The sequence below is a fragment of the Moschus berezovskii genome, chromosome 20, assembly GCF_049115385.1.
Source record: "Moschus berezovskii isolate FMDL1 chromosome 20, NW_MosBer_1.0, whole genome shotgun sequence".
Taxonomy (NCBI): Eukaryota; Metazoa; Chordata; class Mammalia; order Artiodactyla; family Moschidae; genus Moschus; species Moschus berezovskii.
The window spans coordinates 58757417-58773779 of NC_142479.1; the positions used below are offsets into that span (position 1 = coordinate 58757417).

Genomic DNA, 16363 nt, shown 5'->3' on the forward strand with positions numbered 1-16363 from the left:
GGGCCTGGCTCCCCTCTCCTGCAGAGGTCTACACCATCCAGGGCAACTCCCACGGGAAGCCGTGCACCATCCCCTTCAAGTACGACAACCAGTGGTTCCACGGCTGCACCAGCACCGGCCGCGAGGATGGGCACCTGTGGTGCGCCACCACCCAGGACTACGGCAAGGACGAGCGCTGGGGCTTCTGCCCCATCAAGGGTGAGGGCCATGGGCGGGGTGGCAGGAGGGCGGCCCTGCGGTGGGGGGTGCGGCGGGTGTGGGTGGCAGAACTTTCCGGACTCAAGCGAGAAGTGCGCCCACCCCCCACCTCTGTAGGGTCTCTGCATATTCCTTGAGGGACCTCCCCTTGGGCCCCGCAGAGCGGGCCGGGGCGGGACCCACACCTGGCTGTCATGGTGGCAGGTAATGACTGCGAGACCTTCTGGGACAAGGACCAGCTGACCGACAGCTGCTACCAGTTCAACTTCCAGTCCACGCTGTCCTGGAGGGAGGCCTGGGCCAGCTGCGAGCAGCAGGGGGCGGACCTGCTGAGCATCACGGAGATCCACGAGCAGACCTACATCAACGGTGAGGCGGGGGCGGGGGGCAGTGGGCAGGACCCCAAGACCCGTCCCCACCTTTGATGGGGGCCCTGAGCCCTTTCTTCTGCTGCAGGAGGGCAGGATGCAGTTGGTGGGGAAGCGAGTGGAGGACTGGGGTTGGGATGACCCCCCCTCACTGTCGCCCTCTTGTGGTCAGGGCTCCTCACTGGCTACAGCTCCACACTGTGGATTGGCCTTAACGACCTGGACACCAGTGGAGGCTGGCAGTGGTCAGACAACTCGCCTCTCAAGTACCTCAACTGGGAGAGTGGTGAGGCGCCGGGTTTGTGGTGCAGGGAGGCCTGGGGATCCCACAGGCACTTGGTCTCCTAGGGACTCCTTCCCTGGTACCCTACTCCAGACCAGCAGATTTCTACCCACTCCGGATTGGCTGCCAATGGTCCGTGCAGTGCGTTGTCTGAATTAGGAATGATGCCCTTTCCTGGGGGCACTGGGCCTGGGAGGTGGACTGGATTTCATCCCCATGCACCCTTTCAGCTACGGGCACCGGGGCCCTCAGCAGGCCAGCAGCCTGGCCGGGGAGGGTGGGCACGGTTGGTCCAGGCAGAGGCTGGAGGACCACGTGAGCCCCGGGGAGGAGGCAAGAGAGCCGAAGCGCAGTGCTGGGCATCTGAGCAGGCTCAGGCTTCTGGGGAAGCGCGAGGCTCAGGGGAGGGCTCCTGGGCCAGGGGGTGAGTTCCTCTCCCCTGGGGCGCTGGCGCCCTACGCTCCCCACAGATCAGCCGGACAACCCGAGCGAGGAGAACTGCGGGGTGATCCGCACCGAGTCATCCGGCGGCTGGCAGAACCGCGACTGCAGCATGGCGCTGCCCTACGTCTGCAAGAAGAAGCCCAACGCGACGGCCGCCGAGCCCCCGCCTCCCGGTGAGTGGGGTGGACATGGGTGGTGCAGGGCTCCTCAGGTTGCAGCAACTGCCCACCCACCCTCACAGCACAGGGGGCTCTGATCCTCCCTCTTCTTAAATGGTTCTGCTGAAACCTGAACAAATTGAACTGTGCTGTTCATTCATCCTGGGACGTTTGTTGGGAACTGCTTCGCATCCCATCGTGTCCTCCGGGTGGCCACAGTCTGCTGCAGGTGATGGGCATGTCAACACACAAACGGAACATCCCGAGTTATTATAAAAAGAATATATATTAGAGGGCTTTGAGAGGAAGTTGATCAAGCACCTGAGAGCCAAGGAGGGTTTCCAGGAAGTGATGTTGGATTTGGGCCTTTCAAGTGAAGTATAAGTTTAAAAAGTCATAAAGAGGTGTGGGGGAAGGGCATGACTGGCAGAGGGAAGGGCAGGTGCAAAGGCATGGAGGCCTTGAAGGTCACAGCAGCTCTAAGGTCGGTGAGGATTGCACCCTGAGGGTTAGAGTACAGATGGACACTGCTTAAAAGTGTGGTCCCCGTCCCAGCTGCCACCACGAAGGCCATGGTGCCGCACATCACCCAGGCCAGCATCACAGTTGAAGGAGAGCAGATAGGCTCCATCAGATGGGTCATCGGCATGTTCCTGGGTATTTCCCTGGAAGATACACAAAAGGAACTGGAGCATGTGGTCCGGAAGATCTTAAACCTTCATGTGTTTGAGGATGAAAGTGGGAAACACTGGTTGAAGAGCGTGATGGACAAGCAGTACGATGTGCTGTGCGTCAGCGAGTCCTCCCTGCAGCGCGTCCTCAAGGGCAATGAGCCTGACTTGCACCTGGCCATGCCCGCAGGGCAGGCTGAGGCCTTTTATATGGGCTTCCTGGAGCCGCTGTGCAAGGCAGAGAGGCCAGAGCTTGCCATCAAAGATGGCAAGTTCAGTGCCTACCTGCAGGTCCACATTCAGAGTGATGGGCCTGGGACCATAGCACTGGAATCTCCGGCCCCTGCGCTATTGCCTCTGATCCAGAACGCCTGTCAAAGCTTGATAAGCAACAACAGAGGACAGAAAATGCCAGCGCCAAAGGGCCTTCCGAATCAAGCAAGAAGAGAAGTGCTCCCCGCAAGGAAGACCACAAAGCCGGCAGCAAGGCCGAGGGAACGTGTCCGTAGGTGGGCTGGGCGCAGTGCATTATCACTGAGCAGAACTGGATCCTGAAAAATTCATGAAAGATGCTAGACACCTACACTACTTTAAGAATTTGGAACCAAATCCTGTAAAGGAAGATGGAAATAAAAAACTGGGAACCTACAAAAACAAAACAAAAAACCACCAGGGAGTGCTACCGTTTTCTGCTGCTGCTGTGACTTAACAGAGGAAATGGGTGCTGCCAGCGTGGACAAGGCACCCCACCCACAGGGCAGCAAGGGACACACCCAAGGGTCCCCTCAGGGAGCCACGCTGGTTCCCCTGATTCTCCGCTTGCTTTTGGAACAGGCTGGCCCAACGTCACTTGTCATTGAATCCTCCTTTCACACTCTGGTGTATTTCTAGGTGTCTGTGATGGGTCCCAAATGCATTCACACTGTCCATGTTTTTCCAGAACATTCGTCCATAATAATACATTATGTGAGAACTTAAAAAAAAAAAATAAGTGTGGTCCCTGGACCAACAGCACCTTCCCAAGTGATGTTATAAGTGCTTATTAGAAATGCAGACTCTCAGGTGCCTCTCCCTTCCTCCCCCCCAATTAATTGAACTAGAACCTATATTTCACAAGATCTTAGGTGACTGGTGTGGAGTTTGAGAAGTACTGGCTTAGAGGGCACAAGGACACGAACAGTTCAGAAAGGCAGGTTGCAGCCAGTCCCTGAAGGATTTTGGCTTCCGGGTGAAATTTAGGTGGGGCCAGGTAGGCTGTGGGAGCCTTTGCAGGCTTTTAAGTCAGGGAGTGTCTTGCTCACATTTGTGATTCACCAAGGTAGCTCTAGGGGCAGGGCACCGCATTGGGGTGTAGCCTTCGTCCAGCAGCTTAGTCTCAGAGGTGCCGATTGAGGGTAAACTCATATCCCCTGCAGGGTTGCTGAAAGGCTAGAGACCTGGCCTGGCTCAGAGTAGAATCTCCATGGGCTGGAGGGGCTCCTGCAGGAGTCCGGTCCCCATGGGGTGAAGAGAGGATTTACATAAAGAAAATACAGCAAGACAAAACAAAAATTCACAAAACACAGAAAGTGAAGAGCTTACAGAGCAGACTTTTGCTTCTGACCCTTAAAGTGTTGCCAAAGGTTGATTCAGGGCCATTGACCACTGTTCTCTCCCCTCATCCCCTAGGGGATCAGGAGCAAAGGTTTAAAACATTGCTGCCCATATTGAGGGCACCTCACCTCCCCCTGGGGGTGGACACGGGGGAGCCTGGGGCAGGCGAAGAAAGGAGCGTCACGGGGCTGGTGTGGGCAGGCCTTGCCCATGTGGTCCCCTTCGGGCCTGGCCCCTCACCAGGTCCTCTGTACCCTGGATCTGCCCAGCGTGGCTACTGTGGGGAGCCCTCCCCTGGGGCCTCACGGACCTGCAAATATGTCTCTAGCCTTGGATTTCCTCTTTCATCCCGGCCAACATCTCTCTGCATGAGCTATATTTTCTTTTTTCCTTTTGGCTGCACTGCATGGCATGTGGATCTTGGTTTTCCAGTCTGGGATGGAACCCGCACCCCCTGCAGTGGAGGCACAGGATCTTAACCACTGGACCGTCAGGGAAGTCCCAAGGTGTTATTTTCTAAGCAGTTTCTTGGGTGGGTCCTGCCTTCCAGCACTCATCACTTGAAGCATGTCATTTCAGAGGCAGGCGCCATCGGGCCCTGAAGCATCCACGTTTCCTGAGCTTCCTCCCTCCCACTAAACTCTTCTGTCCAGGTGGCAGCCTCGGGTCTTAGCTCAGCTGTTGACAAGAGATGATTGACAGGTCTTGAGCCATGGAGGGAGCCTGCTTAGGTTCTCATCCCTCCCCACTTTGCCGGGTCTGCCAGAGACAGTATGTCCGGTCCTTGGAGCATCTCCCAGGGTGGAGTGGATCCCAGTGGGACGATGCTTCAAGTGGGTACATGCTTTCTTGCCCAGCCAGGCAGAATCCTGCCCGAGCCTGACATTGTAGGTGGTTTGATGAAGTCCTGTTTTCTCTTGCCAAGGCCCAAGTGAGAGCTTGTTTGCATCAGGTGCCCTGGGACCCCAAGCCCTGGAGGGTGAACTTGAAATACACGGAGATGGGGGTGAGGAGGGGCCTAAGACTGGTCGGTTTTTCAACCCTAGGGTTCAGGGAGAGGAAAAGGGGTGGAGGAGGGAATGAGAGGAAAAATTTCAACCAGCAGATGCCTGCCGGGCAGCAGTGACTTCATGAGCTGCTGACTTGGGAGGGGGGTGCGTTTCCCCACCTGCTTCATCCTGGACTGATGGGTCCCTGCTCCATAGGTGTTCTTTTCTTTCTTTGTTTTTTTAAATATTTATTTATTTGGGTGTGCCAGATCTTAGTTGTGACAGGTGGGACCTTCAATCTTTGTTGTGGCATGTGGTTTTTTTAGTTGCAGCACGCAGGATCTTTAGTTGTGGCATGCAAACTCTTAGTTGTGGCATGTGAGATCTAGTTTCCTGACCAGGGAATGAACCCAGATGCCTCTGCATTGGGAGCATGGAGTCTCAGCCACCAGACAATCAGGGAAGTCCCCATAGATGTCCCTTGAGACAGTGTCGGCGGTGTCATTTATTCAGTGAGGTGGACATGAGCTAAGCTGGAATCTTACAGCAGGAAGCCCCATTTTACAGAGGAGGAAACTGAGGCTCCCGGGCAGTTCTGTCCTGAGTCCCCATCCATCTTTCCCTCTGAAAGCCCCAGCTGGAGCGGCCATCCTATCTTGAGCGGAATCTGCCACCACCTCCCGGGGCTCCAGCTGCCCTGAGGGTTTTGTCTTTTCAACATCCTTCGGTGTTCAGACCTGTCTTGGTGGGAAGAGTGGATCTAAGGCACATTTGGGGAGGAGGTGGACTTCAAGGCCCTGTCTGCATTGACACCCAGCGGGTCCGAGCCCATGCTGGGCGACTCGGCCCCTGAGCAGCGGCCTCTTTGGTCTTCACAGATGTGTGGGCCAACGTGAAGGTGGAGTGTGAGCCCAGCTGGCAGCCCTTCCAGGGCCACTGCTACCGCCTGCAGGCTGAGAAGCGCAGCTGGCAGGAGTCCAAGAAGATGTGTCTGCGGGGCGGGGGCGACTTGCTCAGCATCCACAGCATGGCGGAGCTGGAGTTCATCACCAAGCAGATCAAGCAGGGTGAGGGGCTGCCTCCCCCATGCCCCTCTGGGGCTCAGGCACTGTCCTTGCCTCCCCTGCCAGTGGAGAAGGCCGATCTCCTGATGTCCCCTCTCCCCTGCCGCAACCCCTTCCCCAGAGGTGGAGGAGCTGTGGATTGGTCTCAACGACCTGAAACTGCAGATGAACTTTGAGTGGTCCGACGGGAGCCTCGTGAGCTTCACCCACTGGCACCCATTTGAGCCCAACAACTTCCGGGACAGCTTGGAGGACTGTGTCACCATCTGGGGGCCGGTAAGAACCCTCTCTCCTTCTCACAGGGCCCCCCAGACCCAGCTTCCCAGTGCCACCGCAGCTGATGATGTCCCGTTATTGGGTCCTGCTGGTGACCCCACCCCCTTGCCTCTGGGAAGTCCCCCCTCCCCATCTTGTCTCCTTCCCTTCCGCTTGGAGAGATTGCCAGGGTTTGAATCTCCTCTCCACCTCCAACTAGCTGGGTCATCTTGGGCAGGTTACTTAACCTCTGTGTGCCTCGGTTTCCTTAGCCTCAGTTTTCCCAGCTGTCAGTGGAACTCTAAAGGTGCCAACCTCAGAGGCTCTTCATGAGGATTAAAGGAGTTAAATGAAACCTTTGGATGTTTGTCGCCTGGCGATGATCTTGGTTTCCTGCGGGCGGCACTTCCCCGCCAGCAGGTGGCGTCAGAACCCACATTATGTGGACAAGCTCCCCAGGCAGGGCAGCTCCCTGCCAGCCCCACCCCAGCACAGGGTCCTGCCCTCTCAAGAAATGGTGGTGTTGTGACTGTTTGCCATGGCTGTGGCTCAGACAGTGTGGGTGGATGAAGGAATTGATAGGGTTTCAAACAGAGTTAAGTCTGTTCCTTAAAAGACAAAACTGTGGGACAGACTACCTAGCTCAGAGACAGAGAGGACATTCTGCCTTGAGATACAGCCAGCAGTCAGGGACTCTAGAAGCATCTGGCTTAGAGGATGCTGTTTAAAAATTTATGAACAATTAGGAAATGGCTACCTACTCCAGTATCCTTGCCTGAGAAATCCCATGGACAGAGGAGCCTGGCGAGCTATAGTCCATGCGGTCGCAAAAAGTTGGATACAATTGAGAACGTGTGCTTTTATTGAGCATCTGCTAAATACTGCGCGTTTTCCTGGGGGCTGAGACATACAAACACCTCTGCCCTCTGAATGGCAGACAAAAACTGCTGGCTGGGTGCACTGAACACAGAAGCATTCAGGCTGTTAGGAGGGGCTGAACTAAGTTCCTCTTCGGCTCCATCAACAAGGGGAGGGTCTGGGCACACAGCCTCTGCTTGCCCTGGATCTGTAAGTACTGACTGGACACGTTGCCAAACTGGGAATCTCATCTGTCTTACTAACGGTCTTAGCCAGTTTGTCCTTGGTGAGCTAATTTAAAAGAGCACCTTTTCCGTTTTGACAGTGCTTGTCAAAGTTTGGAGGCATCTGCCCAGCCACTCTGTGTGCTTGCATCAGCCTAGTGAGGCTTGTAGCACTAATCCTGCACGTCCCCCATTTTTCACCATGGAGCACAGAGAGGTCAAGCTTATGCTCAGAATCACACAGCAAGTCAGAGGCAGGGCCAGGTTTGGGGGAGATAGCCTGACACTGCCCCTCACCCTGTGTCCCTAGGAAGGTCGCTGGAACGACAGTCCCTGTAACCAGTCCCTGCCGTCCATTTGCAAGAAGGCGGGCCAGCTGAGCCAGGGGGCTGCCGAGGAGGACCACGGCTGCCGGAAGGTGAGGGTGCTTCTGGAGCTGCCCTGGATGGGGCCAGCCGGAGGGGCTCCCGGGGGCAGGAGGGCAGGAGGAATCCACAGCCTCCTGTGGCACCCTCCCTTTTTTCTGCCCTCCAAACTGCTCCATCCAGAAGAAGTGATATAGGATGAGGAGGGGTGGGGGCAGAAAGCTGTTGGGAGGAAGCGGAGCTCCCCACCCCACCCCAGCCCTGAGCCGCCTCTCCATGGAAAGCCGCAGAGAACTCGGAGGTGGGGGTAGGCGGGCCCCCCACTCCCACCCCCAAGTCTGGTCCAGTCATCACCTGCGTGGAGGCTGCTGGGGACCACCTAGGTCTCCTCGGTGTACCCTCCCTCCACCCCAGCCCCCGCTTTCCCACCCGTCTTTGCTGGCACGCACTCCGGCCGTGGACACAGTGTGTGCTTGTCTTTCTCCTGGGGGTGGGGGTGGGGGGAACCAGGCCATTCTGGGTCACCCTCCCTGTGCTCCAGCCCTAAGGAGAGGAGGGATTAGGACTGAGTGGGGGGAATGAATGAGTTGGGGAGACAGAGTATGCGTGAGGGTGAGGGCGAGTGATTGATCTGTTTCCCTCCTTCAGCCCTGCGCCTACCCGCCACCGCCCCTGCCCCGACTAGCAGGGCTGTGAGCAGTGTGGACCTTGTGGGCAGGCTGCTCATAAAGGCCACTTTGTGGTGTGTGGGCCCCTGGCGGCTCCCTCTGCGGAAGCCAGCCCCTCACTGCCAGGCTGGCTCCTCACTCTGTTTTCCTTTGGATCAAGCCCCCTTATCACACCCACCCATCTGCACCTCAAACTCTCCCCTAAGGGGAGAGCAGGAAATGCCCTCAGGCATGAGCTCCAGTTGGGAGGAAGGGAGAGCATACGGGGCTGGGCTGAAGGGTGTGGCGGCCAGCGTGGTCAGGGGCTGGCCAGGGCTCTGACCAGGCTGGGTGAGGCAGAGGGGCTATTACTAACTGTCCCGCGCCAGGGCTGGCCTGGAATGGGTAGGGGGTTGTTGAGCTGCCATGGTTAACACCCCAGGAGAGCCAGGGGTCTTAGCACAGTCCTGCTGGAATATGAGGATCTGTGCCTCTCCCCCAACACACACATATACATACACGTGTAATCACACCCATATGAAAGTGAAGAGAAAGTATTAGTTGCTCAGTCATGTCCAACACTTTGTGACCCATGGACTGTAGCCCATCAGGCTCCTCTGTCCATGGAATTCTCCAGGCAAGAATACTGGAGTGGGTTACCATTCTCTTCACCAGGGGATCTTCCCAACCTAGGAATTGATTCCAGGTCTTCTGCATTGCAGGCAGATTCTTTATTGTCTGAGCCACCAGGGAAGCCCCCAAACACACACATATACATACACACATAAACACACATATCCACACATACACAATACAAATACACACACACAGACACACGGACTTCCCTGATGGCCCAGTGGTCAAGAATCTGCCATTGCAAGAGATATGGGTTCGATCCCTGGGTTGGGAAGATCCCCTGGACTGGGAAATGGTAACCTACTCCAGTATTCTTGCCTGGAAAATCCCATGGAGAGAGGAGCCTGGCAGGCTACAGTCCATAGGGTCGCAAAGAGGGCCTGACTCAGAGACTAAACATCAATGACACACACGCACATAAACACACATACTCACATATACATAAATACAACCAAACACTTTGACCTACACACACATAAACACACATATACACACACCAGCTTGTTCTGAACTGGCTCCTGCCCAGGGGCCTGCCCCCTCCCACCGCCTCACCTCTCTCCCAGGCTCCAGCCCCCACCCCCCAGGTATCCCACTCGAAGGCCTGCTGGAGGCGAAGACCCTGGTAGGCACCTGGGGTCATTTTAGGAGAAGCAGGGCTCTGGCGGGGATGGACGCAGTCTCTGTGGCGTGGGTTCAGGCTTGGGCTCCACCTGTACAGTCTGTACAAAATCAAGCCATGTAATGTCTCAGAGCCTCAGATCCTCGTCTGCAAGGCAGGGGCGGAGAGGCCCTCAGGGCGACCCCAGGGGCCACGGATTGGTGGGGTAAAGCCTCCCTGGTCTCCTGGGGCAGGTGGGGGGCAGGTAGGGAGCCAGCCGTGAAGTGAAGGAAAGGCGTTCTACTGCATCTTTGCGGCCCCTCGCTGAGGGCTTGTTCTCCGCCCCCACTGCCCTCAGGCGGGCGCCGCCTCCATGACTCCAGCTTCTCCAGGCCCCTGAGGATCAACCAGCCCCCTCCACTTGCTGGCCACTCTCCCAGCTTTTCAGCTCTCATTTCCCAGCCAGCTGGCAATTTTCCCAATACGTCTCTTGGTTCAAATACCCGAGAGAGGAGTCCAGAGGGCCACTCATCTTTCTTAGCCAGGCCACAGGCCGGGTGACTGGCTGCCTCCCTTGGGCCATGCTTCCACTCAGAACCTGGCAGCTGTGGGTGATGGTAGGCGGGGCAGCGTGGCATGGCATGGTGCAGACACGGCACAGGAAGAGCCGGCTCTGGTGTCAAACCAGCCCCTCAGTCCTGTGCTCAAGCCTGCAGAAAATTCAGTGGTGCCACTGTTGGCATCTCCACCCCAGGATTTATGGGTGAGAGAGAAGAAGCCCTCCCCCAGACACCCCCTTTTCTGCCTACTCTCTTGAGCCAGGGTTGGACGTGGCACAGCCCCTCTTGCTACTGGCTGGGAGAGGACCAGGTGACCTACAGTGAGGCCCGGCGCCTGTGCACTGACCACGGCTCTCAGCTGGTCACAATCACCAACAGGTTTGAGAGGGGGACCAGCCCACCCCACGCCCTGGTCGAGTGCGGTCCCTCCACCAGAAGGGCCAGCATCCTGCCGTCAAGTGCAGAGGGACTTGAGCATTGAGTCCCTTTGAGCTTCAACTGTCTCCAGGACCTTTTTCTAATATTATCATAAGAGTGATTCTTGTTTATTAAGCGACCCCAGCATGGGGCAGTTCCTGGGCGGGGGCAGAAACAGGCCTCTGTGTGGGCTGGATGCCCCAAACAGGCCTTGAAAAGTGAAAGTTAGTCGCACAGTCTTTGCTATCCCGTGGACTGTAGCGCGCCAGGCTCCTCTGTGCTTGGAATTCTCCAGGCAAGAGTTGGCTTGTGTCTGAGTTTTCTCTCAGCAAGGCGTAGAGATGCAGACAGCAGCGGGGGTCAGCTGTGTCAGCTGTAACTTCCCCAGGTATCCCCACTTCCCTGAGCAAGTTTCCGATCGGGTGTAGCACCCAGGCTCCCTGAGCAGGGTGTCTGACCTGAGGCCCCGGGAGCTGTGGGAGTTGAGCTGCCTGCCTTGACCAGCCTCTCTCCCCCAGGTTTGAGCAGGCCTTTGTCAGCAGCCTCATCTACAACTGGGATGGCGAGTACTTCTGGACGGCCCTGCAGGACCTCAACTTCACTGGCTCCTTCCGCTGGCTCAGCGGGGACGAGGTCATGTACACCCACTGGAACCGGGACCAGCCTGGTGAGCCCCTCGCTCAGCCCCCTTCTTGGCGGTGCCTTGGTGAAGCTGGGAGGGCCACGGTGGACCACCCCTGCCACGACTGAGACTCAGGGCTTCGTAAGAGACAACATTCATAGAGTGTGGTGATACGATTAGAAGGATGGGCTCCAGAGCTGAAATGCCTGGCTCAGGTCCTGACTCTGCAGTTTATTAGTTGCCCATCTTTGAGCCTCAGTTTCCTCATCTGTCCAATGGGGATAATGGTACTTTCCTCACAGGGTTGACGTGAGGCTTGAATGGGTTAATATATGTAAAGCCCTTGGGATAGTGGGCATAGGACAAGTGCTTGCTATTATGCCATTTCACATTTATTATCTTAAAAAAAATTTTTTTTATAAATCTTTTATTTTTTTATTTTTTTGGCTGTGCTGGGTCTTCATTGTGGGCTCAGTGGTTGCAGTACACAGGCTTCTCTAGTAGCCCGACCGCATGTGGAATCTTAGTTCCCCAGTTCAGTTCAGTTCAGTTCAGTCGCTCAGTCGTGTCCGACTCTCGGGACTGAACCCACATCCCTTGGAAGGCAGATTCTTAACCGCGAGTCCCCTGTTATCTTTTTTAAGCCCTTTCAAAGATGGAGTAGATGATGAAACAGGCTCAGAGAGGTTAAGCAACTTTCTCACAGGAGCCAACATAGAGTGAGGCTTCCGCCTCATTTCCTTCCTGCTCTCCAGCCCCGCCACCCCCAACCCCACAGCACATGTCCCTGCAGAGATGGCCAAGCTGGCTCCCTGGGCGGGGGCCATGGAGCTGCCCCTCGGGGACGTGAGGGAGGGCTCAGTGTGTGGGTCCCCCCTCCCTCCTCCAGGGTACAGCCGTGGGGGCTGCGTGGCCCTGGCCACGGGCAGCGCCATGGGGCTGTGGGAGGTGAAGAACTGCACGTCGTTCCGGGCTCGCTACATCTGCCGCCAGAGCCTGGGCACGCCCGTGACGCCTGAGCTGCCCGGGCCAGACCCCACACCCAGCCTTACTGGCGCCTGTCCCCAGGGCTGGGGCTCAGATCCCAAACTCCGGCACTGCTATAAGGTAGGCAGCCTGTGGGCCTCGGGGTAGGGGGAGAGAAACGAGAGCAAAGAGAGCATCCCAGGTGGGGTGGGTGGTCCTGGTGGGACCCAGCCATGATCCAAGCAGGTGGGCCCTGGAGAAACTCTTCCCCTTAGGTCCTTTCTGTTGAAACTCTTGTCAGCATCCTCTGAGGCCTGGTGTGTAGCAGATGCTCAGTAAACAGTTGAGGAATTGAAAAACCCACAGAGACCATCAGTTTTAGAGATGCTCAGATGTTGGGGCCAGGCTGGCAGCTCTTTAGAATTGCCCCGGGAGCCTGATTTATATGTGACCCCTTATATGTGGAATCTAAAATTCACATATGACAGAGATGAACCTATCTATGACACAGAAACGAAATCAGAGATGTAGAGAAGAGACTGGTTGTTGCCGTGGGAAGAGGGTTGGGAGAGAAATGGAGTAAGAGGTTTGGGTTAGCAGATACATGCTTTTATATATATAATAGGTAAAGAACAAGATCCTACTGTATAGCACAGAGAACTATATTCAATATTCTATGATAAATCATAATGGAAAAGAATATTAAAAAAGAATCTATATATGTTTATGGGCTTCCCAGGTAACACTAGTGGTAAAGAACCCGCCTGCCACTGCAGGAAACATAATGAGACTCGAGTTCAATCCCTGGGTCAGGAAGATCCCCTGGAGGAGGGCATGGTAACCCACTCCAATATTCTTGCCTGGAGAATCCCATGGACAGAGGAACCTGGTGGGCTACAGTCCATAGGGTTGCAAAGAATAGGACATGACTAAAGTGACTTAGCACACACACACATATATATTTATAACTGAATCACATTGCTGTACAGCAGTAATTAACATAACATTGTAAATCAATGTTTTAAACCGAAGTACCGGAGTACTTCAGTTTAAAAAAATTTAAAAATCTTCCAGGCTGTCACTATAGAGATGGGGATTCAGTGGGCTGTGGCGGGGCCTGATAATCTGTGTTTTTAAACCTGGCTGGGTTTGGGAGCCACTGAGGCAGTCCAGAGTCTTTTATTATAGAAAGATGCCGAAGTCCAGGGAACAGAGGGACTTGCCCACAGCAAACTGTGGCTCTGCTGGGATAAGAGCCCTGATTGCCTCACTGGTCATTGGGACCATCTCTGGGAGATGCCTGTGCCAGTTTTCCTCCCCCAGGGCTCCCTCTCTGATGAGCAGGGCTGTCTTAACTAGCCTCAATACCCTGTCCAGTGAAGCCCCAACCCCCTCTCCACACAAGTCATGGGAGGGCAGGTGTCCCGTGGGGCGGTGGGCCAGAGGGACAGCTTGGACTCTGCCTCTGCAGGTGTTCAGCTCGGAGCGGCTGCAGGACAAGAAGACCTGGGTCCAGGCCCAGGGGGCCTGCCAGGAGCTGGGGGCCCAGCTGCTGAGCCTGGCAAGCTATGAAGAGGAGCACTTTGTGGCCAATATGCTCAACAAGATCTTCGGGTACTGAGCTTAAGGCGGTGGCCCACATGCACATGTGTGGGGCTCTTGATTTTGCTGGACACAGGGAAGTGGGCAGGGTGAAGGTGACCCCAGAGAGGTCTGTCCAGGGCTCAGAATGACCTGTGTGTCTGCGTGTTGCTCATTTGAGCCAACAGCACCCTCTCGGACTCTCAGATTACACAAACCTAACCCTAACCCTTAGGGGCTTCAGCAGTAAAGAATCCACCTGCAGTGCAGTAGACACAAGAGACGCAGGTTCAATCCCTGGATTGGAAAGATTCTCCTGGAGAAGGGAATGGCAGCTCACTCCAGTATTCTTGCCTGGGAAATCCCAAGGACAGAGGAGCCTGGTGGACTATAGTCCATGGGATCACAAAGAATCAGACGCAACTGACTGAGCACACATACAACCCTAATCCTTACCATCTTTCCTTCTCCATGGCAAAATCTCCTATAAGCTTATCCAAGTGAGTGCCCCCATCCTGTAACCCTATGCCATCCCATAATAACTCACACTTCTCAATAAACAGCTTTTCCTGAGAGACAGGACGAGAAAGGCTGCAAAAGTGAGCATTCACCCATGGGGGTCCCCCCAGCACCCCGGCTCTGGCCTGTGGGTTCCTATGACACACAACCCCATCATCCCGTAGCCTCGGGAAACATCCAAAGGGATCCCGGTTTCCTGAGATCTCAATTCCAGGGATGTCTCCTCCCAGCAAACAGCACAATGACATTATTTGACTGGTGATTACTATAGCCCATGTTGCTCGCTTCTCGCTGTGTGCCAGAGGCTGCACTAAACATTGAACCCACATTCAATGCTCTCCTCAACCCTACAAAATAGACATTATCCCTTGTGGGCTGATCAAGAGGTTGGGTTATTTGCCCACGGTCACAGAACTAGCTGGTCCAGGGATGACCCAGGACTGGAATCGAGGTGTATTTGAGTCCATGGCCCCAGGTCTATGCACTGCCCCTGTCTACTTCCTAAAGTGAAAGTCTGCAAACTTGCTGGAGGGGCACACCCTACCCAAAGGGCAGCAGTGGAAGAGGCCAGGCTACCTGCCCTCAGTGAGCGGGGTGCCCGGCCCAGGTGGCCCAGTTCTCGCTGGGGAGAAGACATTTTAGGGTTAGTGTTTTCAGTGTGAACCCCAGATGGAGAGGCTCCAGGCCCCCGGGACTGCCCGAGTCACAACTGCTAGGATTCCCCTACAACTCTCACCCTCCCCATGCCTTCTGTCTCCACCCCCGGGTTGTGCTGAAGTGAATCAGAGCCCGAGATCCACGAGCAGCACTGGTTCTGGATAGGACTGAACCGTCGAGACCCCGGAGCCGGGCAGAGCTGGCGCTGGAGCGATGGACTTGGGGTGAGGGGGCCTGGAGGAGGCGGGGCAGGTGGACGGGGTGTGGGCGTGGCCTTTTGGAGTGGGCGTGGCCTTTAGAAGGTACACGAGATTCAGTAGAGGCAGGGCCTATGGCAAGGGCCGGCTGGTGAAGGAGAGGGTGGTGGGGGTGCCCAGCCCAGGTTGGGGGGAGGGTCCCAGCTTATGCCAGGCCTCTCGTTGGTCTGCTCTGGGGGTGGAGGCAGCCTGTGCTTGGTGCCTGAGGCCCCTCTCCCCCTCTGACGTCACCAGTTCTCTTACCACAATTTCGACCGGAGCCGGCACGACGATGATGACATCCGCAGCTGCACGGTGCTCGACCTGGCCTCCCTGCAGTGGGTGGCTATGCAGTGCGAGACGCAACTGGACTGGATCTGCAAGATCCCTCGAGGTTGGTGGGGCGGGCGGCGCTGCTGGACCGGGTAAGGGATGATGGGCGGCAGGGCCCGGGGTCCAAGGAAGGATCTCCCTTCTCTGCAGCGTGTCTGTCCCTGTTGTCCTCGTAGGCACGGACGTGCGGGAGCCTGACATCAGCCCGCAAGGTGAGACTTTCTGTCCAGCCCGCTCCCCGTGGTGGCCGGCCAGGGCAGGGCTTGACCAGGACAGAAGGAAAGGGGTTAAGGGTTTGAGCCGAGGGAAAAGGGGATTGGGGCACATTACTGGTCCAGGTCAGGTGGGCTCGCAGGCCCGCCTGCCCTGGCTGCCCTGAACCCTCCTAGTCCTCCGTGGGTGGGGGGCAGGCAGCCGCAGCCTGGACTCCACCCACATGCTGCCCGCGCAGGCCGGCGGGAATGGCTGCGTTTCCAGGAGGCTGAGTATAAGTTCTTCGAGCATCACTCCACGTGGGCGCAGGCGCAGCGCATCTGCACGTGGTTCCAGGCTGAATTGGTCTCAGTGCACAGCCAGGCCGAGCTGGACTTCCTGGGGCACAACCTGCAGAAGGTGGGCATGCCAGCAAGCAGGGAGGGCAGCCCGGGAGCCAGGGAGAAGGCCCTGCCAATCCTCACCTGCCTGCCCGGCTTCCCCAGTTCTCTCGGGGCCAGGAGCAGCACTGGTGGATCGGCCTGCACACCTCAGAGAGCGACGGGCGCTTCAGGTGGGAGCCCTGACCGGGCAGTGGGTGTGACTGGGCAGTGCGGTGCATGCGTGGATGGCTAGCAGGAACCCAGGCTGGAAATAATATGAGAGGCAGCATCGCACACAAGAGACAAATTTGGGTTTGAATCCAGTTCTGCCCCTTGCGGGCTGTGTGGCCTTAAGTAAGTGACTTAACCTTTCTGGGCCTCTCTTGGTTTTCTCAGCAGAAAATGAAACAATGAGGCCTGCCTGGTAGGGTTGTCCTTGGGATTAAAAATAAGGTGTCTGAATCCTTGGTGCTGCATCCAGCACATTGTTCACTCGCTCAGCCCTGTCTGACTCTTCGGGACCCCATGGACTGTAGCCCGCCAGGC

At 56.3% G+C, this 16363-nt stretch overlaps 1 protein-coding gene and 1 pseudogene across 2 annotated transcripts in view; both read left to right on the forward strand.

Moving 5' to 3' along the window:
• Positions 1–16363, forward strand: part of MRC2 (mannose receptor C-type 2) — a 60108-nt gene that overhangs the window by 34704 nt on the left and 9041 nt on the right. For both annotated transcript variants that reach the window (XM_055408157.2, XM_055408156.2), the window contains exons 3-18: positions 25–198; positions 403–567; positions 739–852; positions 1320–1466; positions 5583–5771; positions 5890–6044; positions 7416–7523; positions 10174–10289; positions 10847–10995; positions 11840–12057; positions 13388–13530; positions 14795–14897; positions 15165–15303; positions 15419–15454; positions 15694–15854; positions 15941–16008. In XM_055408157.2, coding sequence (XP_055264132.2) covers positions 25–198; positions 403–567; positions 739–852; positions 1320–1466; positions 5583–5771; positions 5890–6044; positions 7416–7523; positions 10174–10289; positions 10847–10995; positions 11840–12057; positions 13388–13530; positions 14795–14897; positions 15165–15303; positions 15419–15454; positions 15694–15854; positions 15941–16008 — 2185 coding nt within the window. The remainder of the gene's footprint in view (positions 1–24; positions 199–402; positions 568–738; positions 853–1319; positions 1467–5582; positions 5772–5889; positions 6045–7415; positions 7524–10173; positions 10290–10846; positions 10996–11839; positions 12058–13387; positions 13531–14794; positions 14898–15164; positions 15304–15418; positions 15455–15693; positions 15855–15940; positions 16009–16363) is intronic.
• LOC148774765 (D-aminoacyl-tRNA deacylase 1 pseudogene) lies at positions 2024–2761 on the forward strand (annotated as a pseudogene).